This window comes from Dermacentor variabilis, chromosome 4 (genome assembly GCF_050947875.1).
Source record: "Dermacentor variabilis isolate Ectoservices chromosome 4, ASM5094787v1, whole genome shotgun sequence".
Lineage (NCBI taxonomy): Eukaryota > Metazoa > Arthropoda > Arachnida > Ixodida > Ixodidae > Dermacentor > Dermacentor variabilis.
This window is the reverse complement of record NC_134571.1, coordinates 18,797,584-18,824,159: the sequence shown is the minus strand read 5'-3', so window position 1 is coordinate 18,824,159 and position 26,576 is coordinate 18,797,584. Positions and strand designations below refer to the sequence as shown.

Genomic DNA, 26,576 nt, shown 5'->3' with positions numbered 1-26,576 from the left:
TTGTGGCTTGATGGTACCTCGGTCAGCCGCCGTGAGGGCGTGTGTGCATCTCCGTGGCACGCATGCCCGTAATGAGTGCTGCCCCACAATCTATTACCGCGGTGTCCGCTGTATGGTCACAGTCCGCCGTCAACATCGCTAGCGGCACCAATGCTTTCTGTCGCCTAGGCCAAGCGCCAACACCGTCCAGCTGCTTTTGGGACTGCTGTGGTGGTGGCCGCCATGATTGCGCGTTGCACCCAACCCCTTGGTTGCGCCGCTGTACCGCAGCGTCTGCAAGTCCACCGGTCTGACAAGGTCGTCAGATGTTGGCACTGGTAGTTGCGATGCGGCTTCTCAATGCACCGTGCGTTTTCTTCGACGGTTGCTGAATTTGTGCATCGTACGGAATTTCCGTGCACGATTTGGCATCATGACTGATCACGACCACGTTACCAGGCTGAATGATGGTTTAGGCAAAATGGCTTCTCCGACGCGCGGCATCCCCGCACTCCTGTCGGAAGGCCTTATTTAGTCACGGGATGGTTGTGGCCCAACAGGACAGCGGGATTGTCTCTCTCGTTCTTGCGGGGTTTCTCCCTCCTGAAGCAACCCTGAAGGCTCGTTTTCGGCAGGAAAGCGAGTGGCAAGGACACGCTTTTGAACGAGACCAAAATAGCTGTGCTCTGTTGATCGGTTTCGAAACTGTGAGTGACGCAAGATGGGGCATTCTTGGTGCATCTTGCAGATGAACATGAGTGTCTCGCGTAATAAATACGACATTCTTTTTTCTAACAACTCATTGTTTCGCGTTAATTTTTTGCTAACATGGCGCGTGAGGACGTCTAGATTGCGAAAATAACAACTGAAAAATCTACATTTTAGCAATTTTTTTCGTCATCAAGACCCGTGTACCCCCTTAATAGTGGGCTTGTGTTTTGCGGAAATCCTTTATTTATTTTATAACAAGTTTCACATTTGTTTTTATCAAAAATACAGAAGGGCCGGCCCAACGTTCCGTTTGGTAGGATATCGTAAGGCCAATCTGCACGACAGACAAAATGACCTTGCATTAGGTGATTCGATCACAGCTCCGAGCATAGCAACACTAACGGTAAAGAACAGGCGTCGTCTGTGCAGTTTCGTTGTCAGGTTCAGCTTAAAGAACAGGCGTCGTCTGTGCAGTTTCGTTGTCAGGTTCAGCTTATGATTTGCCACCTGTCAAAGATCCTGAAATATAAAGGTTCATGGCAAGTTCGCATGATGCCACCCCCTTTCGTCCTTCGTTCATCCGCTGTTCGCGCAAATGCATGCCACTGACTCGCAATATTTTTGCGACCGCCGTGTAATTCCGAAGCTAGTCTTGAGATGGGTCGCTCGAAGCTACAAGACGCCGATGTCCATCTATGAAGGGCGTTGGGAAGAACAGGCCACTGTACGGTGTGCCGCAAAGATGGTGGCCATGAAAAACATCAGTACAGTTGCTTTCGTTTGTGATGCAGCTTTTGAGCTTTTAGTGTGTCCCGTAGCTGCTGCAAATACATGTGAGTCGGTTCGACACCAAACTGTAACTTTAGTCCCAGACGCCCGATGAAACAAAGCCTATTAGGCAGGCAATTTCTTAGCTGGCCCATGTGGGAACAGACCGCGAACTGTCGTGGAATGCTTTCGACTAATATGTTTGTATGGATGGCTATCAGCTGTGTTCGGTCCTGAGATCATGCATGCAGGTTAGATCGATGGCTGTTCAAGCAGTGTGAAGTTCGTTGGTGTGTATTCAACATAATCCGCGTGCCTATCGGCCCAATTTTCACACCTGCTTTCGTATTTTATGAAATGCACGCTGCTATTGTTGCTGTTTCCACTGTCCGTGTCGTGTTATCATATCGATCGGTCCTGTTGACCTGGACGAACCTTGTACTGACAGAGGTGGCCCTGGCCGATGGGGCACCACTGTGCAAATAGCGCACTCAGGGCGCTCCTTGAGTGATCCCACATCAAGCTGACGTCTGTGAGCACTTGCAGTGACCAAGTCCGCTACTGTGTCAGTCGGGGCGGCCCATCTGCAGCGTACTTGGTGCTCCTTTTGTGGCAAAAACGAACTGAAACGCTCGCTCGCTATTCAGTGATACTATTTGAGATTCACACAGCACTAACCAGGCCTCTTTCTGACGAACTTTTATAAAAGTTTTGTGAGCAGCTTGGGCACTCTTGCTTAATTATGCATAAATTCAGTGCACTTCTGTTAATTCAAACTTTGTGAAAAGGTAGACGAAACCCGAAGCACCACACTGACCAAAGCAAATTTTAAAAAAAAGTTGTTTCGGCTTCCACACAGGAGCCTTTTCCACAGGCAAACAAATGCGTTCCAGCAGTTCGCTTGAATAGGCTTGAACATGTGACGCAGGCAGCGTGCATACACTGACGGGAGATTGCCATCGCTCCTGTTCAGAGTGTGCGGCATAGTCTGAATCATGAGTGACTCAAGATAAAGGCATCAAGATAGCCCTTTTTCCCTACAAGGACATGTGCTTTCCCCCAGTTGATAGCGTGGCCGCTTGAAGCGGCATGCTCAGCCAAAGCACTGGATTTCACATTTTCTTTTCTCGTGTTTCCAATTTTGCTTCAATATTATGTTTAATTTAGGGGTGTGGGAATATTAATATTTTCCTATGCAAATTGAATACGAATACAGTAAAAGCTTGTTAATTCGGATTTCACGGGACCGGGAAAAATGTCCAAATTATCCTAATGCTGAATTAACGAATGAACAGGAAAAACAACATTAAAATCAAGTTGGAGAAGTATACCTTTATTTACTGAAGTATTTTGCAATAGTTATCTGCTTTTTCACGCAGATTCCAGCTGACATCACAATTTTAGCTCTTCCAAGTGGCCAACAGCCCGCAAACTGTCGGAAGTGCTCCAATATCAACGTCCAACGTTCGCAACGTCCTCCAATATCAAAAGCGCCTCCGTGACTTCTCGTGAGGTGCGATGAGGTCGCGGCTGCACCTCCTCGCATGACTCTTCGTCTGAATCATGATCTTCCCGGGCGCCCGTGACATCATTAATAATTTCTTCATTGGTCAGGAGGCCAGTCATGGCGGCACAATCATCAATCGCGATGTAGTCCTGAAGGGTCACATCTGTGAGAAGGACAGCATAGAAGGTTGGGCAGTCATCATCGGTGGACTCTGCTGATACCTCGTCGGCTACTGCCGCATGCTCGGGCCTCACAAAACCGCTGTGCCGAAAACAGTTGGCGATGACTTGCGGAGGTGCATTTTTCCACACGTGGGCAATGATGTGCACTGCGCCAAGTAAGTCCTCTTCATACAGCTTTCCAATTTCTGGGCATAAGATCATTCGCTGTAGCAGATGCTTTCGGTGCTTCGACTTCACGTAGTGACTGATACCCTGCTCCATCGGCTGAAGGGTACATGTAGTGTTGGGCGGCTCTTCAGTTCAACTGTACAGTTATGTGCACTGCAGTTGTCAACAACCATAATTATCTTGCGGTCCTTAGACGTGAAGTGCCGGTCTAACTGCTGCAGCCAGCCTTGAAAAAATGTCCGAGGTCATTCAAGCCTTCCTGTTCTCTCTCTACTCGACAGGAAGGCTTTTGATGTTTTTAAAACAATGTGGCCTATGCGCCTTCCCATTGACAACAAGTAGCAAGCGCTCCGTGCCAGTCATATTGGCGGCAAGAAGCACAGCTATCCTTTGCTTGCACTTCTTGTCACCAAGGCACGGGTCCCCTTTGAAAGTCACTGTCTTGTCGGGCAGAGCTGTGAAAAATGGAGCAGTTTCGTCTGCATTAAACACGTCACTTGGTTAATATGTGGCGATGTGCTCACGCAGCTTCACATTTTTCCACTGGGTGGTCGCGCTTTCGTCTATGCTGGCCATTTCGCTGGACACACTTCTGAAGACGAGTTCGTGTCTCTCCCGAAACCTCGCGAACCACCCTTCTGAAGCTCTGAACGATTCAGTGTTCATACTTGCAGCTTACTCCTCACCTTGTGCCATGATGAGAGGTCCGCTCAAAGGCAGATGCGTGTTGGGACAGTCAGTAACCCACTGGAGCAAAGCTTCTTCGAGCTGGGGATGAGCTGCGGTTCGCAACCGCTTTCTTGATGCATGAAACTTCTCGCTTTCGAAGGCTTGAAGAATCTGTTGTTAATTTTTCACGTACGTTCCCAACGTGCTCCGCTTCACATTCAAGTTTTCGGCTTTGTACTTCTGCTGCTTTGCCGGCGTTGCTATCACTGTAGCGCACGATGGTAATGGCATGTAAAACACGGTCACAACGAAAAAACAAAATTCAGCAAGAAGAGATGATGCCGGCTAGACAACACAACGGAAAATGGTGTCGAAGGTGCAGTGGAGCAAAGAAAGAAGACACTGACGTACGGTGACGGTGCGATCGCCCCCACTAATTGATGATGATGGCGACGCCTCTCAGGTTTCGGTTTCACTCCAATGGTGCCAGCGCTGCTTTACCACACTTTTGGGTAGTGGCAGCCGTCAGCATTTGTCCGAATTAAGCGTTGCGGGGCCGGATTCTGACGAATTAACGAAGGTTTGGTCCCATAGACTAACATGCACTTTGGCTGGGACCAATAGAGCTGTCTGAATTATTCGAATTTCCGAATTAACAGGAGTTGCATTAATGGGCTTTTACTGTATATGCCTATAATGAATGAAATGAAATTAAGCTAGTAGGCAGTTATACTAATAGATTGTGCATTTGGCTCATGTTAGCTTTGGAAAATTGAATAATTTCTGCTAGTTGTCAGTTCTTGCCAACCCCTGCCCTACTGTACCGCATCAATTTTCCGTAAGCTCGGAGCCATTTTAACCAGCCGTCACTCATCGCCTTTGCTGTCAAACAATAAGCTTAGAATTGGGGGTGGAACTTGCAGAGTCCACCCTCGTCACTGCTTGCGAACCCGTGGCCCTTGCTACTGAGAGGCTGGGTTTCCTTCAAGGCTTAGACGTCCAGTGGCTAAGCATGTTTTACATGCGAAATTTCGCCAGCAGCATGAAATTATCACAAAATTCAGCACAAAATCAGGCACACTTTCTTAGATTAAATAGAAATAAACACTAAGAATCATGTTTGTTCCCACACAGCCAGCAATATATTCAATTTGTTTTGAATATTCATATGCAATCGAATCTTAGCATATTTTCTAATACTAGTTCTTGAATTGAATACGAATGTTAAATATATAGTATTCAATAATATTCAGAACTTTCGAATATTTGCACATCTATAGTTTAATGGGATGCAGTTCATGTTTCGAAATATTCGAAAATTCAGAAAATATTCACATTTACGAATAGTGATTATTTCATTTGAAAACTGAATCAAATAAGTCACTGTTCAATTTGTTATTCGAAAATTTGGAATATTTGCACACTCCTTACATTTCAGGGACGGTATGATGTAAGGATTTCTTTTAATCGTTTTTTATTCTTTTTTTAATCATTCACTGTTCACATCTGGCTGATCCTGGCGACGATGTGGGCGCCGCACCACATGGACCGCTGACAATGACTGACAATGCATGAAAAGGAAATTTGGGATAGATAGAATTGTTACATTATCTTGGCCCAGAGGAGGATCTCTTCAGGAGTGTCAGGAAATCTGTTGTGATCCCCACAGGAAGTCTGCTCACTACCAAATATTCTTTTGCATGTCTGCTAAAAATGTGCACTGAAGTACAATTGTTTAGCCAAGAGTAGTGTCCTTGCTTTTTGAGCCTGTAATCTGCCCACTTGTGCAAACATTTCTTAGAAACCATATGTTTATTAAGTTAATATGAAACAGGATAATAACTCCAGTTTGTCAACTGCGTGCAGTGCAGCAAAAGCAATGAGTCACGTCAGTGAACCAGTAAAGAAAACCAGAATAAAGGCTCGTCCATTAAATGTCTCTGATGGCACTCTGCACGTCGTCAAATGAAAGGGAATCTTCACAGAAGGATTAGTAGTGCACAATAGGTGACCCCTACTCTATTCTCTGGAAGATGTGGCCAGTTCTTGTTACTGGTTGGCTGACGTGAGCCCTAACTGGCACACTGCATGGAATTGGTGCGACTTTTGATGCATCCGTGACTTTTGATGCTTCAGCATTAGAACAGTCATGCGAACAAAAACTTGTCTGCCAGATTGTGTACAGCAAATGAGGGGATAGGTAGCCAGGACAGCTGGAAGGGGCAGGAGGGGTAGACACTTAATGGAGGAGGCGCGTGCAGCGCAGCACAGTTGGAACTTGACCGTCGGCAGAAGCACTTCGCTCCCGAGCAAGTCTGGACATGTGTCAGGCGTTCTGATAAACGTTTTCGTTACTGTGTTTGTGTTCTGTAAAATTAAAATGAACAATGGATGCCGCATCTTCTGTTGGAGAAAACTAACATCACTGTCACATGAATCCCCTTGATGAATCTCATTAGCAAAATCCTTGCTTAAATTTGTTTTCTTTTACATAATAGAAAGGAAAAGTCAGTAAAAGCTGCAGCGGTTAGCAGCTTGACAAGGTGACTGCCCAGTGACGTGAGCTTCCATTAGAATTTGTTTTAATTAAATTTCAGTGTGGTTTTTGTGAGTTCTATAGTGCTTTACTGCTTGTAGAGGTGCAGTAAAAAAGAAAAAAAAAATGCATGCAGGGTTGCTTGGCGCTACTGACAGAGCTGCTGCTGCTGCTGCCTGGTGCTCTGGCCGACTATCTTCCAGCGCTGCTGCCTGGATTGCACTTCTCGCTAAGTGACCGAGCATCCAGTTCCAACATGAAGATTGACACTCTTGCCTTCCTGGGGTGCTTGCTTACGCACCACAGTCCCCAGGTGTTCCACCCGCACGTTGACACACTGCTGCCTGTGAGTACAAGTGCTGGGAAACATTGGTCCACGACTGGCTGCTGAGCCACTGTGGTGTTATGTCTTTAGACAATATTCATTTTAACATGTTCACTGTGGTGTGGGTCACAGGTGGGCCATGGAAGCTACAGTAGAATATCAATGACACAATCATGCCTGATACGAGTTTCGGGATACAAATTTTTCAAAAGTCCCGGCCCAAGTCTGTTGGCTTACAACGTGGTAAATTTTGAGTGTTGTGAACTGTCTTTTGCGGCAAGGTGGAATATACAAGCAATCAAGCTTCCACGCAAGGAGGGCTTGGGGTGCCGGTTGCGCCTTGTCAGGCCGGCAGAGCAGCTGCGCCTATGCGCTGGTCACATTCCTGGTGGACCCACGTCAGTCTACCATGACGTGGTAGGCTGATAATAATAATAATAATAATAAACTACAGAAAAATTGAAAAGAAAGGTAGGAAAATTTGAGCAAGACGACCATTTCCCGATTTTTAAAAAGTTTTTGGGTGATATAAAGATTGGATGATACAAATTTTTTTGCTGTCTCGAGAGAGTCATATCATTGCGATTTCACTCTATTCTCACTGTACAGCTATAGAGAGCTTTCCTGCAGTGAGCAAGTGTCATCTTTGCTAGAAATCAAAGGAGAGAGAAAATTCTTGTGGCCTCTGATTCGACACATTGTGGTACTATCTGTCTGTACCTTGAGGAAATTTCAAAGGAGTACAACTCCCTGGTGACTTGCAGGTCGGTTACGATTCACTTAAGGAATATGACAAGTGTCCCACCGCTGGGTCATGACTCGCAGGAATTGAGACTTCAAAAAATGCTGCTGCAGTGAATGTGTTAATCTGTGGGTGTGACCATGTTGAGAACACATGTTGAGAACACTGTGTTAATGTGGATATCCTCTATTGCTGATGCAATGGCACGAAGTTATGGCACCGCTTCTGTGTGAAGTATAACTATATGACTATTCCATCACTTTTAGTATAACGTTACTTCCATGCATGGGGTAGTATGGTTTGAAAACAATAGAGTCTGAATTGGCTGTGCATGATGGCAGTATTCAAAGCATTCAAATTGAGAGGTTCTGTAGGCAGTTTTTTTTTTCCACAGTGGATGATCTAGGAAAGGTTACAGCAAGCTAACGACTGCTGCTTTAAACTCACTTGAGTTGCAACCATTTGTATTTTCAGCCTATCATCTTAGCTGTTGGGGACAGCTTTTATAAGATTACATCGGAAGCTTTGCTGGTTCTTCAGCAACTGGTGAAAGTCATCAGACCATTGGGTAAGCAATTAGTGTTTTTCACTGACAAATATTCTTGTGTTGTTTTAAAGGAATAGACATAGAAAACTTAAAAAACAACATTGTAGTCCCAGGAGAATTCTTGTGCAATGAGTTATGGCTACTGAGTGAGCTTTGTGCAGGAAACTGCACTCATTAAAAGAGTTAAGCATTGATGCATACATGCCAGCTCTCCCAAGTTTTCAGTAAAGTTTATGAATTAGGGCTCTTTATACAATTTTACGAGCATTGCTTATGTTTTATGAAATTCTGTTTGTGAAAATTTTTGTAAGGTGTTCAAAGACTGGGCCATGTTCCAGATGGGTAGTTGCTTTGAACAAGTTTATTTAGTGTTAATAAAGTGGGTGAAATTGGCTGCAGCAGTGTTGTAGAAAAAAATCAGTACAATCTAAAAAAAAAAAAATACAAATTGCATATCAGTGTGTGCTGTACCAAGCCTGCCGCCGATTCTGTGCTAAAGGTTCATTCTTAACGCTTTCCTGTCTGCAGCAAAATACCGTAAAAACCGGACTATAGGTCGGACCGGAATATAGGTCGATTCCCCAACTAACGAATTCTAAAAATGAAAAAAATCTTTCTTAATGGCAAAAGTACCGAAAGACACCCTTACCTTGAAACAAATGCGACTCATGCACAATAGTGACAGTATTTATTTAAATGCTGCTTGCATGTGCACCCGGCCAATTTTTAACAGTATCGCGCGACCATCGACCCGCGTGCTTGTCAGCACCTTATTAACGAAGCTGAGCGGCGAAACAAACAAGATACGCTCTTGTGTACACGTGCGCTTACTTTTGCTATTTTGTTGCTCTGTGCCGTGATGATGAGATGCTGAAAAACATGCAGGTCGATGGTCGCGCGATACTGTTAAAAATTGGCCGGATGTACAGTATACAGAAGGGCACAAAGTGCGCAAGTACTACTCCGAATCAGAGCAACGCCTGTGATCAGAGTCATCCGAACTAGAGTCGTATGACGAGTGCTCCTCGCTGCCCAGTCCAGAGGCGTGCGCGATCTCTACCGCTTTCAAACGTATGCATTCGCCAGTCACAGGCAGCGATCTTACACGCGGCTCTCAGACGAACTCCGCAACCTTGTCTTCCAGTTCTGCGGTTCGCCCATGGAATGACGTTTTCTGTTGGTTTGCTGCTTCTGCCACCGCCAGTACCGAATGCTCTTTTCGGATACTCCAAATTCGGGCTGTGCCGCGAGGTTGCCGTGGGCTTCCGCACACTCATCGCCTTTTTCTTGAAGGTGATGGTGAATTGCCGTCGGCTTCCGCTCGTTTTGAAACAAAATGTGAAAAAGCAGCCTTTAACCAATATAACTTTGTGACAATGTAAACGCAAATTGGCGGTGCCACAATGTCACCACGCCACGCTACTGCTGATGGCGATGGCGAAGGCGGCTCTTTACTTCATCCGCCCATTGTTGCAAGACTTCCGTAGTTTTTCCGCCTATGTCCGGTATGTAAGACGAGGGTCGACTTTTCGCAATGGCTTTTTGAAAAAATGTTCGACTTATATTCCGGCTTTTACGGTAGTCAGTTTTCAGGTAGTCTAGCAAATGATTTTTTACTGCTACAGCAAATGTTTGATACTAGTACGTATGGTATCAATTAGTAAAAGGAGGAATGTGCTTTCTAATGGTTTTATTTTCAAGCAAACATTTATTACCAATTCTTCGAAAAAAATTATTAAATAAAAGATTTCTAATGAAAATGAGAAAACTTTGTAAAAACATTGATGCTGCTTTGCATCAAGAAATCATTTAAAAATTTAGAAATATACATCATGAATAAACATGCTATATACAACATTCCTGCAAATATAAGCTTTCTATCTTTAGAACTTCTTCATACACAAAGGAAAATGTTAGCTCAAGTGGCTGTCGTGGCACCGCACAAACCGCCGCTTGGCACTGCAGAGCGCAATGCCGAGGTCAACTCCCGGCCGTCTTCTTGCGCAAAGCTCCACTGTTTGTCAAGCTGCCGGCAAGTGGTCCTGCCCAAATGACGTTGACACCTTGCAGATAGGAACTGTCACCTTTAGAACACACCGGAAATCTCAGTATCTGAGCACAGAGTAGAAAACGGAGCACGGAGTAGAAAACGGAACTTACCGGCGGATACCTGGTGATGTTGCAGGGCTATTTGGCACACTTTTGCCGTCCATGCTAAAGTTAGACGAATCAAAATCATCTTCTGAGTCTGTGCTGCTACCACCATCACAAAATTCTGACTCGGACTCATCTGAATCCATAGAAATTCACCGTTGCCCAAGGGCAGCTGCGTGCGATATTGACACCACGTTTGAAGCGATGAGCACTAGTCACACGGGGCTAAAAGGCGCTTTAAAAATCTTCCTGCGGTGAAAAAACAAAAAAAAAAACAAATTCAAAACTAGAAAAATAGTTCTCTTAGGCACTGGATGGTGTTGGCTGCCCGGAAGTGCTCCGAGTGCGGCAACATCTTTAAGTTTAAACCATTGACAATATGTTATCGATGGCTATAGGCACGGAAATGAAAGTGTTAAAGGGATCCTGTACCGATTTTGAGGATGTTATACAAATTTATTGAGTCGTTAGGGTAAGTCCTTCTGATCATTGGCACATCTAAGCGCGCCGTGTAAAGCCTGTAATTTATTATAAGGTTTTAAAAATGTACATCGCTACCGATAGCAGCGGCACCACTCCCCTGAGTTTTAAGCTACCCAAACCATGTTGATGCTGGTTCTCTGACGTCAGTAGGGTGAGCTATCCAATTGCATACCTGCCAACCCTCCCGATTCGCCCAGGAGAATCCCGATTTTTTACTGAACTTTCCGATTGTACGATCATTGTCTTATGTCTCCCGAAAAGTGGTCTCTGTTCGCGCAATAACAGTTTTTGTGAAACCGGCACTGCGAAATCTAAAGCCACATCGTAATCGTCAGCATCACCAACAGCGGCCGCACTAGCAACATCGGTATCATCGACTAAGCAGGCAACTACGGTGCCTAGTAAGCCAACCAAAGCCAGAGCCAATGTAGCTCTTGCATTTCATGCAGGCCTTCCTCCATGGTGCACCTTGTTGCTGCTGTTTGCAAGGCTTTGCTGCTTGTGTTTATGATTAGTGTTGGTCTCGATCTTTCTTTCTGCGAGCACCATGATTCACCCTTGTTATGTTGTGGGCTGCAAATTGTGCAGAGGGCGATATGTCAAGCTGCAACACCGTCAGGGCTAGGCAAAGATACTTTGCAGTTGTATTGAATTTCAATACAAGATACTCCGGCAACAAGTGTTTGAGATACAGATTGTGGGGTCTCTCACACCGGTGCTCTTGGGACAAAGGAACGACAACACAGTAGTGCAAACAATCACAAGGGCATTTATTGCACCTTTCATAGATCAATGCCTGCTAGCCGAGTTGCTATCCACAAAACATGCCGATGGGCGCGCGACAAATCTAGAAGTCCGACTCACCGCGACCGGAAAACGAGCGAATATGTTCGCCCCACGCTGGATCCCAACGCCTGGTCGTTCACGCGTACTTTCACGCGAATGGTGGCGCATTCCAAGGCGGCCACGCGATGCGGTCTCGCAGAAGCATGGGTTGGCGGCGCGCGGGATGTCCACGCCGTTCGCCGATCCGCCGGGGAAGAAACGAGCCCGTCCTCCCCTGCGCCCCCAAGTAACCCTGCCGTGAGGCGGCGTTAGCAACGCAACACTCGCGCCATCTCTCGCACCGCGCTTGTACCACTCCGACCGCCGCGGGCGCCAGGCCACGCGAGCCGTGCGGGAAAACAGCATATCAGGGGATGCGTGAGAGTCGCGCATCCCCACAAGATAGAAGATACAACTGCAATTATTCTGTAAAGCAGTGATTTGGGCTTGTTGGTAAGACATCGTGAGGCTTATAGCGTGTGAGAAGGACGAAAGGGAGACGTGACATACACAGGTGCTAACTTGCAACAATCTTTATTTCGAGCAAGGAACCCATACATATATGTATGTATGGGTATATATACATGTATGGGACGAAATAAAGATTGTTGCAAGTTAGCGCCTGTGTGTGTCACGTCTCCCTTTCGTACTTGTCTTTTTCATGCGCTATAAGCCTCATGATGCAATTATTGTATCCGATATGATAATTTACCTTTGTATCTTAAGATACTTCGGTACATTTGGAAATTTCTTATTATAGATTTACATAATACAGCAGCAAATGCGTATGCACAAAAGTGTTTGGATGAAAATTTCTCGACTCCGACCAACCTTGTTTCATTTGAATGAACTGTCTTTTAGTCTGTTCGTATGTCAAAATTTTAACTTTTTTGCTCAAAGTATAATACTGTCAAACCTTGATATATTGAACATGGATATATTGAATTATTGCGTATATTGAACACTTCCTATATCACCTGGAAAATCACATGCATTTTTAATTTTTTATTTCGAATGGGGTTGGATGTAAAATGGATATAGCAAACTCCGCCACCGCAGACCACGTGCGCTCCGTTGACAGGCGGCGAGCTTTCGTGCAACACCCTTGAAGATAGCAGATAGAAGATAGCAGATAGCAGATAGAAGAAATCTCCATTTAATTACAAGAGCGTCAATAGGCCTCAGCTTGATGATGCAATTATCGCTATATCTTCTTTGTAAACATGTTACCGTTTACGCATTATCGGATCACCGGAAAGGTATACAGCAGCAACAACGCTGGTAGCGTCTTTTTTCGATGCTTCGTGTATACATATAGCACATAAAGCTGCAAAAAAATGCTTCGTGTATACAGATAGCACATAAAGCTGCAATGACCTTTGATATTCTACTCATCTGTGACGTATAGATGTCGCATGCATTGGCGTGCACAACAAAGTACAGTGGCTACAAGCAACTGTCATGGCACCAACGCAACTTAAAGCAAAAAAATAAAGAAACAGTTGGCTGTGAGCAGACGTTCGTGCTTGTTTTTGAAGAGGCATTGTGAGCGCCGCCACGTGACTTTGCTTCACCAATAGGTGTGCGCAGAGCTCATCGCCTGCCCTTGCTGGTGGGCTCTGGCGGAAATATAAAAGAATGTCGCTGCCTTAAGTTTTATTCAGGTGGTTTAGTGGCAGCAGTATCATCATGAGACTCAAAGTTCAGCCAACGTTTATAGTTTCGCAGGGTGTTGTCACGATAGTTCTATCTTGTATCTTAAGATACACAATACATTGTTTCATGTATCAGAAGTACAGATAGTGATACATGTCTTCTCAGATGTATCATGATACAGATACAAGATACCCAGAGAGTAACTAAGATAGTATCTAGGACACATGTATCTTCAATACTGCCTAGCACTGAACATCTTGTCCCTCTGCAAGGCATCATGTGGGCTGAGTGGCTGCAGCACATCAGGCTGTTGGTATCCGATCGGCACAAGCATCTACGTGTTTGTGGCCGTCACTTCACACCGAAGGATTACTACCACAATAGAGTTTAGCGTGTCCGGTATTCGGGTAAACGCAAGCACAAGTGGACTGGGTGTATTACGGAAGTACAAATGTGCACGGCCTGCATGGTGCAGCCACCCGGTGGTACAGAGCTCGACCAAACACAGAGCTAATATAGCAGTAACCAAGTGTATTGTGATTTGAGCTGTTGTAAATTTTTGGCAGGAGTGTAATCGTGAACACGTTATCTTTTTAAATGTTCAAAGTGCCTTTCATTTGGTTGCAGCAATATTAGCTCTGTGTGTGGCTGTTTAAGCTCTGCTCCGCCAGGTGGCTGGACCATGCAGGTGGATCAGGTTGCTCACGTACATCTATGCTAAAGCTTGTTCAACACAGTGGTAGTAGTATGGAGGGGCTTTGTGACTCTCCCTATCTCTCAAGATGCCCAGCTCACCTGTGGTTACCGGAATACTGGACATGCTCGGCTCTGCGACAGAATGCTCGCAGTGCACGCTGCTTGGATAGCTCTCGTTGGGGATTGATGGCCAGGCCGCCAGCAGAGAGGTTGGAGAGGCTTTGCGCACTGGCTCCAAGACAACCAGAAGTAGACATCATGACGTCACGTCATGACATGGAGCCGGTGAAGGCAGAGCTTAGCCCTGGTCACTCGGCAAACAAGTTGAGAGAAAGCATGGCTAGGGAGGAGGGTAACTTGTAATCTGTAGCTCTCTTAATATGAGACGCTTTTCTTAAATTGTGGCGTGAATGTTTTACTGTGGCTGTACCATATGCATCTACAAAATTTGTCTGGACCGTTTCAGGGACCCTTTAATAAAGTGCATATATATGCAACAAGTGTGTGTGGTAAGGGCAAAGTATCTACAAAAGTGTGCCATTCCCCCCCTCCCGCATCTGCATGATTTCTGCAAATTTTGAAGATCACAGGTTTTCTTTCTTCCTTCAACCTCCAGATCAGGAAAGCTCATTCAGGTTCGAGCCTTACGTGAAAGACATCTTTGAGTGCACCTTGACGAAGCTAAAGGCAGCCGACATTGACCAAGAGGTCAAGGAAAGGGCCATCACTTGCATGTAAGCAGAGCAATCCCTTTTCATGTGCTTTTCTTGTGTGTGGGCCCGACAGCTAGGCTGCAGAATGCATCTGTTGTTCGTTATTTAAACCAATGTTATTGTATAAAATGTGCAGTAAATAAACTAGATAAAGCTAGCTTGGTGGAATGGAACCTTCGTGTCACGTTCAGCTTTTCGCCTGATTTCCTATGGTTGCCGTAACAAGATTCCTTGTGGTATCAAAGGACTTTTTTCATTCACATAGCTCACGAGGAACTAATACTGCAACTTGTCTTACACCTGTATAAGGGTACCTTATTGCATATGTTTTCGATAGGTTATTGAGCTTGACGAAAGCTTTGTATTGATTTGGGATGTGCAGTTTAAGCATTATGAAATATATTAAAAGCTGTGTTTTGTGATCATGTGCATTAAGCATGAGGCAAGTGTTGTTGCACATGATTGGTATAAGTACGTCTTGTTATAAAAGTATTGAAAGTTGGCTGAGTCGGTAACTATAAAGTTGGGTGAGTTGGTAACTATTCATTATGAAACTGCAGCATGCATAACAAACAGGACACAAGGCAAAGGTCTTGTTTGTTGTGCATGCTTGTCTGTTACCTTTGCCTTGTGTCTCATTTGTTGTGTTTGCTGCAGTTTCATAATCTCTACTCAACTTGGCTTGGTCAGCACATAATGGCTGGCCTGCTACACAGAATGGCCCAAGCTTAATTGATTGCATAACAAGTAAGCATTCGAGCAAAATTCATGCCAAACTTCCCCTACATTGATAGAGAGGGGCCAGTATCACACATCGTATAACTGTCTGTCAAAGTGAAAATACTTCCTAGCCTTCGTATCTTAGCTATAATTAGCCCTCGAATACTAATTGGGCTATAACTTCAAGTTTGGCAAATAGTGCATATCTTCAGTGTTGCCTGGTCACTCCCACCCCCCCCCCTTCCCCATGCCTAGTTCTTGCAGTTTTTTAGTGGACTTGCATGCACTGTTCATTCCAGGGGCCACATTCTTTGCCACTTGGGTGATTGCCTTCAGGCTGAGTTAGCGGTCTGCCTGCCCATTTTCCTGGATCGGCTTCGTAACGAGATCACACGACTGACTACAGTGAAAGCACTGACAAAGGTGGCTGGGTAAGCAATAACTCTGCTGCTGTGAATTTCTGAAAAATTCTGCAAAGAGCACTTATGAATTGCTCATTTCACCTCATTTGTACGCTTGAATGATATTATTAAGCCAATATATTGTCAATTTGTGTGGTATTTAGAAACCTATATGAGTCGGAGAATGTGGCAGTTTTAAACTGCATGACGCCTCCTTACAAGGAGCTCTTGTAATTAGCTGCAGTGCTTGTAACGGTATGCTTTTTGAAAAATATTGTACTCACATTGAATAGTTTGTGTTGGCTGAAGTATAGTTTCCCACAGAAATTAATATAATGACAGATTACTGTGATCTTTCAGCTTCAATGGGAGTGATGGATAGTGTGTAGTGTGTTGTCAGTGACCGAATTTTTGGATGACCGATTTTTCGGACATGCCCGATAATTCTGACGCCTTCGTGGCACCGCCACGTACTCCATAAAGTCAATGTTTAAGAACACCTGAAATTTCCAATGCAAATGCCCTTCGCCGCACGATTTTCTGCACATTTTGGCACGTCTGCTGGACCGAAATGGCGTTATCGAAGCCACCACTGACACCATTTTGATTATCTCACCGCCTCTCTCGCAAGCAGATCTGCTGGCAGCTGTAGCAACAACCTTGGCAACGCTAGGCCTACCTGCTTTGACGTTTGCTGTTAAGCTTCTTGCTGTTTGGTGCCGCGTTTTTCATTGAAAGAATTTGCCACTGTCAGCAATAGCTCTGACTCTGCCTTTGTAATCCTCGCCAATGACTTCAAAGCTCGGAAAGCATGAAATGTTATGTAATGCCGGTTCCCCAAAGTCAGCTTTGCCTCAGTACAACAATGTTGCGCGGTGAAGCATATGCGAAGCATTGAGGTGAAGCATACCTAAAGTGGGAATGGGCAGTAGTTACGGGACACAGTATGTATTCCTTAATTATATGCACATGTACCCGCCATCTCCAGTCACAGTGCAAGCACCAATACACCTATTAAGTGTACTGGTAGGCCTTAAGAGCTATTTCGGAAGCGCCTGTATCGATCTGAGTCCTTGAGGATAGTAAAAGGCATGCATTCATTTTTTTTACTGCGTGATTTTTTCGGACGTTCTCCTGGCCCCTAGGAAGTCCTAAAAATCTGACATTGACTGTATCTGGGCTTGTCTAAGTTTCGTGCTTTTGGCTTCAAGAATTCTTGCCACTTAGTTACTACACATTCTTTCTAAATTTCCGAGCAATTATCTTAAATGTATGAAGGCAATATGCTTCTGCATGCATCCATAATCATTACAAATTGTTGCATTGATAATTTGTTGATCAGTCTGCAAAGCCGCGAAGTTGTTTTGAAGGCTGGCTGAACTACAGTTCACTGAAATAGGGTAATGTGTAGTCCGGGGGTGAAAATGTGGCTCTTTTTGCAATGGTGGCCTGAGGTGCTGGAGCACACCGATCTACTGCAGTGTCATCTCTCACTGCAGCCTGTAGTCATTGCTGACAAGCGGAGCCATCTGGTTGTCGTGGATGTCATGAACGTCCGTGCGGAGCTCGCCAATTGCTTGCTGTGGTTCTTCTTGCTGTGTTCACACATTTTTTGTTAGGCTGGATTCGAAATAGTCTTTTTTTTTTTTTTCTTCGGTGAATTGTGGCTCCTCCATATCGATTAAAACAATTCACGGCTTCTTCAGATCGGGCACATTGGCAACACTGGTAGTATTCTTTCCCTTTGGCGTCCTTTTGGGGTGAAATGACCAAACGATGGTGGCTGCATTCATCACAGACAATTATTATTTTTTTTTTTTTCGGTGAAACGTGGGAAGTGCTTATCTGGCTCATGCAATTATGAAAGGAATCCTGTGCAACCCACCTGGCACAGTGCAAGTGCTCCTTCCGGTCTTGTCATCCTTGTTTGTTTTGAAATACTTTGATAATGCATATACGAGGTCTGTTAGAAAAGCATCTGACCTTTGGCCGAAGAAAGAAAACTGGCATAACTGGAGCGTTGGAAACCTAATCACCCTCAATGTAGTCTCCTTGGGACTCCACACACTTCTCCCAGCGGTGGTGCCATTGTTGGAAGCATTCTGAGAAGGCCTCTTTCGGAATGGAGTTTAGCTCAGCCGTCGTTGCAGCCAATAATGTCCTCTCTTGTCTGAAATTGCGCTCTTTTCAATGGCCTCTTGATTTTGGGAAACAGCCAGAAGTCGCAGGGGGCCATATCCGGAGAGTAAAGAGCCTGTTGAACTGCAGGAGTCTGGTTTTCTGCCCTAAAAATGGTCTGAATCAAGTGCGAGGAGTGTGCAGGAGCATTGTCGTGATGGATGTGCCAATTTCCTGTTGACCACAACTCTGGTCTCGTGCACCGCACTGCATCATGTAGGCGACGGAGGACATCCCTGTAGTACTCTTTTGTGATTGTTTTGCGTACTCCTGGTGTACCACACTGCGGGAGTCAAAGAAAGTAGTCAGCATCACTTTGACGTTGCTGTGCACTTGGCGGGCTTTCTTTGATCTTGGTGACGTAGACTGCTTCCGCTGTGACGACTGGGATTGGTTTCCGGGTCGTACCCGTACACCCAAGACTCGTTACCAGTGATTATGGTGTTCATGAAGTCGGGGTCACTGTTTGTGGAATCCCGCATATCCTGTGAGAATTCAGCACGAAGTTGCTTTTGCTCCACCGTGAGCAGCTTCGGCACGAGTTTCATCGCAACTCTCTTCATGGCCAAATCTTTGGTCATAATGGAATGTGCAGAAAAAGTGTTAATGACCACCTCTTTTGCAATTTCTCGGATAGTCACATGACGGTCCTGCATCACCAGAGCGTTCACTTCGGCAATGACCTGGTCATTTCGGCATGTTGATGGCCGACCGGAGCATGGCTCGCTCTCCACCAATGTGCGGCCGTCTTTAAACCGGTTGTACCACTCTTTAATCTTTGTGCTGCTCATAGCGTCGTCACCGAGAGCCGTCTGAATCTTCTGAATGGTTTCCACTTGGCTGTCGCCCAGTTTCTGGCAAAATTTGATGCAGTAGCAGTGCTCCAGTCGCTCCATTTTCCTTCCAATAAAAAACCGACGAGAGCACTGCGCACTACCTCACCCAAACGCTGTGTCTCAGTGACTAATGCTATTAGCAGGTGGGAAAAAATTCGCGCATGCGCACGGAGGTTCAAGGTCGGCTGACGCAAGTGTGCTTGTTTCATATCCATCAGGTGTTCTCAAAAAAAAAAAAAAAAAAAAAGAAAAAAAAAGAAAAAGGTTGGATACTTTTCTAACAGACCTCATATGCGTGCGACTGAATGGAACGAGCATATGAATGTTTGTCTTCTGCAACTGAAACGATGAGCAGAAGGTTAGGAACACTGCATAATCTGTGATAGGAAATGTGCAAATTTAGATGGCATTATTGATGTATCCTAACAGTTTGTATTATTTATTTCTTGCAAATTATAATACAGTCAAACCTACTTATAACAATACCGGTTTTAACACGATATCGGTTATAACAATGAAGTCTGGCTGCTGGGTGTCCGAGCCAAAAGATAGTGAAATGCGAAATCCTTGGGGGAAAAAAAAAAAAGATAAATTTAAGCCACTGCACAATGCGCCGCTGCTCCAACAGCTGCCATGTGCTCATTTTCCAGCCATCTCTGCGCACCTCTCTCTTGTTGCCCTTCCACCCCTCTGAATACGAATGGGCTGTGCCCATAGCTCTATGACACTGCACCCTCCAAAACACGAATGGACCGCGCCAACTGCACTCTTCGCAGATTGCTCGCATGTTGCTCGCTGGCCGCTCATTCAGTGCAGTTCTGCAAACAGCTTAATGGGGGACGCGGCTTTCGTATCACGAAAAATGGCCAAAAAAAATTTTTTTTTTGAAAATCACATTTTTAGTTTCTATAACTCTTTTTCTATCTGATTCTGAAATATCATCACTATAAGCCACGTAGATGTGCTCTAAAAAATTTGTTTTATCAGCCACGGTGGCGAAAAATTTCGCGGAAGTCAAGAAAGAACAGTGTTTTTTCAAGCCATGATATCTCTGGAACGGTGCAACTGAGCGCCGCCATCTTGGTCTAGTTGGAAAGCGCATTTCTCCGTCTTCAAATTTGCCGCTTCAGCTATCTCCTCTATACAGGAGCAAGCACACAAAAAGCAAATAATTGAAGGTCGTGCCAGAGTCTGCGATTGGCGGCGCCTCTCACGTGACTCCAGTGCAGTTCGCCATTGGTCTGGCGCTCGCGTCGTCTGCTTGGCTCTTTGTACCTCGCGAGCTTAAAAGTCTCCACTAGCCATAATCACGACGTGTCAAAATGAAGCATAATTGCGAGTCGGCCTAGTTGGAACAGATTCACTTTTTAAAACACTTCTGGTGCGCAAAACAAACAGGTACGAAGAAAAGGAGCAACACAAGGATAAGCGCTTGTCCTTGTGTTGCTCCTTTTCTTCGTCCCTGTTTGTTTTGCGCACTATAAGTGCTTAAAAGAAAAGTGTCAGAACAGGCGCTACGTGGACATCGCAATAGCGTGGCCGATCCCTACGCCTGTGGACATCTCACACCCGCGGCTAAGCATTCCGAGCATCGGCGAACCGGTCTTCGCCACCAAGATTCGCACTCGGAATCCTTGGACATGCAGCTAAGCCTTTCAGCACTCGGTGTTTCGGAATTCGGGACCAAGCACATCGCGCACGCAATCCTCGTGCCGCGGCTAAGCATTTTGCGCATAGGAGTCTCTGACTCGGCGATCAAGCACATCGTGCGCGGACATCTCGGACCCAAGCCTAAGCATTTTGTGCATCAGTGCCTCCGACTGCGCGACCAAGTACATCGAGCGTCGACTCCTTAGCCCGCATCTAGCCATTTCGCGTGTCGGCACCACGGACTGCGCGAATAAGCGCATCGAATGTCGACTCCTCTCGAGCCCGAGACTAGGCATTTCTCGCGTCGGCACCTTAGACTGTGCCACTAGGTATTGTGCGCATCGGCACCTCGGACCCGCAACTAAGCATATTGCACACTTAATCTATTATCATATTGTCACGATAGCTCGTAACAATAACCATTATACCACCCCTTCATTAAGAGTTCCATGGCCATCGTCAGGTGAAGATGTCTTGGAAGGCTGCTGACACTAAGCGCCTTCATTCAGTAACATGGTCAGTTCTACAAAAAAAAAAAAAAAAAAAAAAGCCTTACTGATTGTACTGGAGACTGCTATCAATCAGGCAGCCTGCAGGTACAACACTGGAACTATATTCATGCCCACACAGAGTTCTGCACTGCACTTGGTTTGAAACCCAGGCACCATGCTCTTTGTTGAGCACAGCAAAGAATGCCATACAAAAAAAAAGGGGGGGGGGTGAGGGACGAAGGCACACCAGACCAGAGGCCACATGTAGAAAAAGCTCTACATCACAAAATACCCCAAAGACTACAAATTTGGTGCCTTTTAGAGAACTGAAGAGAACATGAAACTTTGAGAGATGTTTTCTCAAAACTGTTTTTTTTTTTTTTTGGCCTTTCTGCCCAGTTTCTGGAGCTGATTTCTTTGATACCATTTCACATATTTTGACTCTGTTTTTTTTTTTTTGTCACGTTCCTTGGGCTACAGTGCAGACCATCTCGCTTCTTATCTTGACCCTTCGTAATTTGACGATATGGATATTGGCTACCCCGAAAGTGTGCTTGATGCGAAGGTAACAGAAAAAATGGCCGTCCAAAAAAATTGTGTTGCGGAAAAAAAAAAAAGAAGAATGTTACGACTTTCAGCACGCATTTAGCTATGCAGTCAGTACTTAAGAAGCCTTCTATTGCATCTTTTATGTTCCCCAGGCTCTCCAGAAAGTTCGAGGGAGAAAAATTCTCGTAATTAAAATTCAATAAAATATGCTCTAGATATCGCTCTGAAACTTTCATGGAAGCATCAGGGAGACATTCTAAACATTTGTGCCAATCTTCATCAAAATTCATGAAAAAGTAAGGAAGTTGGTTTCAAAGCCACGTCCCCCCTTGATCGCTCGCATTCATCTTTGTTGGTTGCGTCGAAATCATTCCTGGCCACGCGGTTTCTCAGCCTTGTTTGACTTGCCGCCGAAATGGAAGATGGCTGATCCGCCTGCTGATCATCGGCAATGCACGATGTTGCTGGGGGAAAGAAAGCGCACGGCTGCAGATTTCGAAATTAAATGCTTCTAATCGATGAGGCAATCGTCGTGAACATGCTTGCATCAGATAGCGATGGCGACGACGGCAGCGATGATGCGGTAGGGCAGGCTGCCTCAACATTGTGCTTACAGGAGGCCCTGCAGATAATTCAGTCCCTCCGGGGCTTCGTTTTCGCGAGGAACCTTCTGCTGTAGTACGTGGAGCATCTCGATGCCTATGGAGAAGGATGTCGGCAAGCTTCACGTAAAGGATGCAAGGCTGACGGACATAGGGTTTTTTTCGTGCAAGCCAGTGAGAAGTATGTGGCAAGATGCTTGTGGCGATCTCGCCTCAGCGTTTCTTCTGGATTTCTCAAGCTGACAGGCTGCCATGGCAGCCTTCCCGCAATATTTAAAAGGTGCTTTTTGGTGACACTAAAGTGATGCCTCGGCGGTGCTCGCATATTGCTTGCCACCCATGACCCCTCTTTGCAGTTGTTATAGCCATGCCATTTTTTAATGCCAACAGCCACGGCTTGTTACACGCGATCGGAGCACCCAGGAAGCAGTTAAAGCAGCCGGATAGAGCAAGGTGCTGGGGAGAGGCACTGGCCTCCCCCCCATTATAGTTTTCTCACATCAGCTCTCCCATCCCCCTATTTTGATTTTTTCATGCGACCCGGTTTTAACGATTATCAGTTATAACAATGGAATTTTTGTGGCACTTGAATATTGCTATAAGTGAGTTCAACTGTAACTTTTGTGTTTTGAGAGAGTTTTAGTTTATAAATGCAGAAAGTCTTGCACAACATATTCAAATTTAATGCGCTAGGCACACACTGGTCAATAGCAGCACCCGTCTTGTGCGTCATCTCAAAAACAACCCCCGATTCTCCCATTGTTTTGCTATATTGACGACACGCAGTCCCATTCAAGTGCACCATATCTGAACTGCCATATGCCATAGTACTTGCAGCTCTTGTCAAGGCTAGCGTCAGAGTTCCCTCTAGTAATTTTTGCAGGAAACATTATTGGCTGAAGCAGCACATTGTATGAAGTTGAAAACAAGGCTTCCAGTTGGATTCAAAGCACAAGCTCTCTTAGCTAACAGCAAGCACTCGTTAAAAGCCATGTCAGCCAACATTTTGTGCGCTCAAAGATATTAGTGTTCTCTGATCCACAGTGGCCTTGGTGATTTTATGCAGATCGCCCCTGCGCATAGACCTCAGTCCAATACTGTGTGAGTGTGTTCTCGCCTTGGCAACCTTTCTCCGCAAGAACCAGCGGGCCCTGAAACTGGCATCGTTGACCCTGCTGGATACGCTTGTGCGGAACTACAGTAAGCTTCTTCTTTGGGTTTTCAGCCAAATGCCATTATGTTCACATAAATCTGTGGGCAGCAGAATGTTAGTTCAAACATGTATTTTTAATTGGTAGTTCCTTTTCGTTTTTCACTTGATTTGTTAAATGGCAAGTCGCTTCTGAAAGAAATAAGCAATAAAAAAAAACTGCACAAATGCCTTAATTTGATGTTCATCAAACATTCTCATTCCATGCTCATAATTTTGTTGTTACGTGATAAGCAAATTACTAGGAGGATAGACAGAAATGCAGAATATGCATTTTTTTGTGAGTTGATCTTTGATTATCGTGCAGGCACCTATCTCTCTCAGGATATGGTGGCTACTGTTATGCAAGAGCTTCCAGCACTGATCAACGAAACAGACCTCCACATCTCGCAGGTTGGTTGGAACTGAAGTCATCCTTTTACTATTCCTCTAAATAGACACAAAACATGTTCTTTGATATATGGAATTGGGCTTCACATTGAATGACTGAGCAAGAAACGTGGTTTGAGTTTCACATTGATAATTGATTCACACCTGCACTGCATTAAGATTTACAGTACCTGTTTTGCATTTTATCTCTGGAGCTTACTTTCCCAGAGAAGCACACTTCAAGGAGGCAGTGCCATTTGCATTTCTTTTCCGGCAGAGTACTTCACTTTCTTTTGCTTCTTCTTACCATTATATATTTCTGCAACAATTTTCACTTTTGTGCTCGTGCAGTTTGCACAAAGTGAAATGTGGTGTGCACATGTCTGTTTATTCTCTCTGAAAAAAAGAGATCTGCATGAGTTTAATGAGCCAACAAAGTGCACACGTATGTACTGTTTGTCAGCATATTGAACAAAGCAATTGGCTAGTCTCTCATTGGTTGCATGAAGCCTGTAGCAGGGATTTTCTAAAACATGTCTGGTGGAAAAGGAACACATGCATTTTTATGCTGCGCAAGCTGAATATTTCTGGGTTAATTTAATTTCAATTTAAATGTTTGTTGATAAGTAGTGTGCCACTTCTCATTTGTGACCAACAGTGGCCGCATAAGGGAAGTCTCAGCTTGGAGCCAACATTTCAACAAAATTCATGACCCTGACAAAGAGGAGTCGCATCGTCAAAATGTTGACTTCGGACTGAGGCATCCTTTTTTCAGCCACTGTTCAGCACTTGAAGTCTCCCTCCGCCTTCTTGTGAGCCTGTCTACTTTTCATTTAAGTTTTCTTTGAAACTCTTCAATACCAATCAGTTTGAATTCACTTTCTAGTTTTATGGTTTACACATTGTTTTCTTCTTGCCTTAAATTGCTGCCAGAGTGTATCTTTATGTGGCTAGTTTTATGCTTTACACATTGCTTTCTTCTTGCCGTAAATTGCTGCCAGAGTGTACCATTATATTTCTTGCTAATTGTACCTGACAAACGACAGCTTTTCTTGAGAAAGTATGTCTTTTTCTGCAGTTGACGCTGAACTTGCTGACGTCCATCTCTAAGGTGCACCAGCAGTCTCTGTCTTTGGTGCCCTGTGCCATTTTGCCTGAGATTTTGGTCTTGGTGCGATCGCCTCTGCTGCAGGGTGATGTTTGCTTCCTCTGTTATGTTCTCAGCCAGTTTTATTTTTGGCACATGAAAATATTCATAGCCTTTCTGCATGTAGATTATTATTTATTATGCTTGGCCGTCTGCCTAATGTATCATATTAGCCAATTTTCTGGGACATATTCACGGTAATATTGCAGTTACAATGCATTGATCACCAGTTAGTTGTTCTCTTCAAGGAAGGACCCTATTGTATGGGACATTGTTAAGTATGGGTGATTGTCATTAATTATTATGCTGTAAACTATTGCTCGCTCATCTTTGCCTTGATTGATTTTCTACACTACTCGTAGGGAGATCCTTGTGGTGGCATACTGCAAAATTTGTAGTTAGTGTGCAATATTTCAGGTGGTGCATTAAATGCCATGCTGGAGTTCCTCCGGGCACTTGTTTCCCTGAGCCTGCCGGGTCTAGGCTTCAAGGAGCTGCTGCATGTAAGTAGAGACATTCAAGTTCAAGTTCATTTATTTACCACATACATGGAGTTTCGCATAAGTGGTTGGAACGAGGGAAAAGAAGCTGCATTACAAACAGCTTGACTGGCCCCACGTCCCCGGTTCACTAACGCAGCATGGCAATAAAAGAAAAATACATTTCAATGTCGGTGTCTAATGAGAAAACATGATATGCACAGAAAACATATTTTACAAAAAGTGAGATTTAACTGAACATATTTAACACAGCATGCTTAAAACAGAAGTGTTAGAGAGAGTGCGAATGTTTTCATAAGAAATCTGGAATTTATTTAATGTCTTCGGCAAGCAATAACTTAATGTTTGAAAGCTATAATTTGTGCGCGATTGTACATTGTACTTAGATACCACACAGTTAAAAACTGCACAGTGCTGCTAAGATTGCTATAATCTGGCTTTTCTTCCTCCTCCCTTTCACTGTGGTGTGTCATCTGCATTGGGCGCAATAAAGGTGAGAGGTTATGGTGGTCTGGTGTCATAGGCGTATTGTGCACCATGGGTTTGGGCTTAGCGAGCCTCAGGGCCGCATCAGCTGTTACCTTGCATAACCTAGCATGCCGCTTCCTGCGTGCATTAAGCATGCAAAAGGGTGTCAAGTACTGCGCAGCAAGAAAACAGCATCACCCTAAGTTAACGGAAACAGGCTTATTTGTCTCCTGCAACACCCAACACTACGCGACACTCAATCCAGAGGTGGCGTGGGAAGCAAAGAGGAACCTGCTGCATCGGCGAAAATGCTCAAAGGGGCACTGCTAGCACGTCACCGTGGGAGATGGCTCCCTGCGACATGCTGCTAGGAAAAACCCCGTGGCTATGCTGCGTAGTTGTGATGACCAATGGGCCTGCTCATGAGAGCAAGGCAATCTCAGCCTGATAAGTGCCTCAGCGTAGTATGACCACGTACTAGCACCAGACACTGCTCTTTGGCTTAGCATTATGAAAAGGAGTAAAACAATGTACGCTCTCGCTGTAGGTGCAGGACACTGCAGAAATGCTCAGGCCTGAGCGATGTGAAGCAAAGGGGCCAGCGGACGAGAAGAAAAAGGTGTACACACCCTGTACTGTCCCAGAGAGGTCACTCCCATGCTCACTCTAGTTACACTTTCGGGGTAGTTGCAACTGCAAACTGGTCCATGGAAAAAGCCACCTCTGGCAAATGTCGTGGGTTTAAAGGGAGAGGTGTAGGGACAACAGAAAAGGTGAATGCCTGCACAAAGGCG

General features: G+C 45.0%; 1 protein-coding gene across 1 annotated transcript in view; it reads left to right on the top strand.

The window, feature by feature from the left end:
* The window catches only part of Cand1 (Cullin-associated and neddylation-dissociated 1), a 100,432-nt gene that overhangs the window by 37,501 nt on the left and 36,355 nt on the right, over window positions 1-26,576 (top strand). The window contains exons 11-18 of the mRNA XM_075688251.1: window positions 6,657-6,866; window positions 8,062-8,155; window positions 14,565-14,682; window positions 15,681-15,812; window positions 23,155-23,288; window positions 23,606-23,691; window positions 24,746-24,860; window positions 25,232-25,317. Coding sequence (XP_075544366.1) covers window positions 6,657-6,866; window positions 8,062-8,155; window positions 14,565-14,682; window positions 15,681-15,812; window positions 23,155-23,288; window positions 23,606-23,691; window positions 24,746-24,860; window positions 25,232-25,317 — 975 coding nt within the window. The remainder of the gene's footprint in view (window positions 1-6,656; window positions 6,867-8,061; window positions 8,156-14,564; window positions 14,683-15,680; window positions 15,813-23,154; window positions 23,289-23,605; window positions 23,692-24,745; window positions 24,861-25,231; window positions 25,318-26,576) is intronic.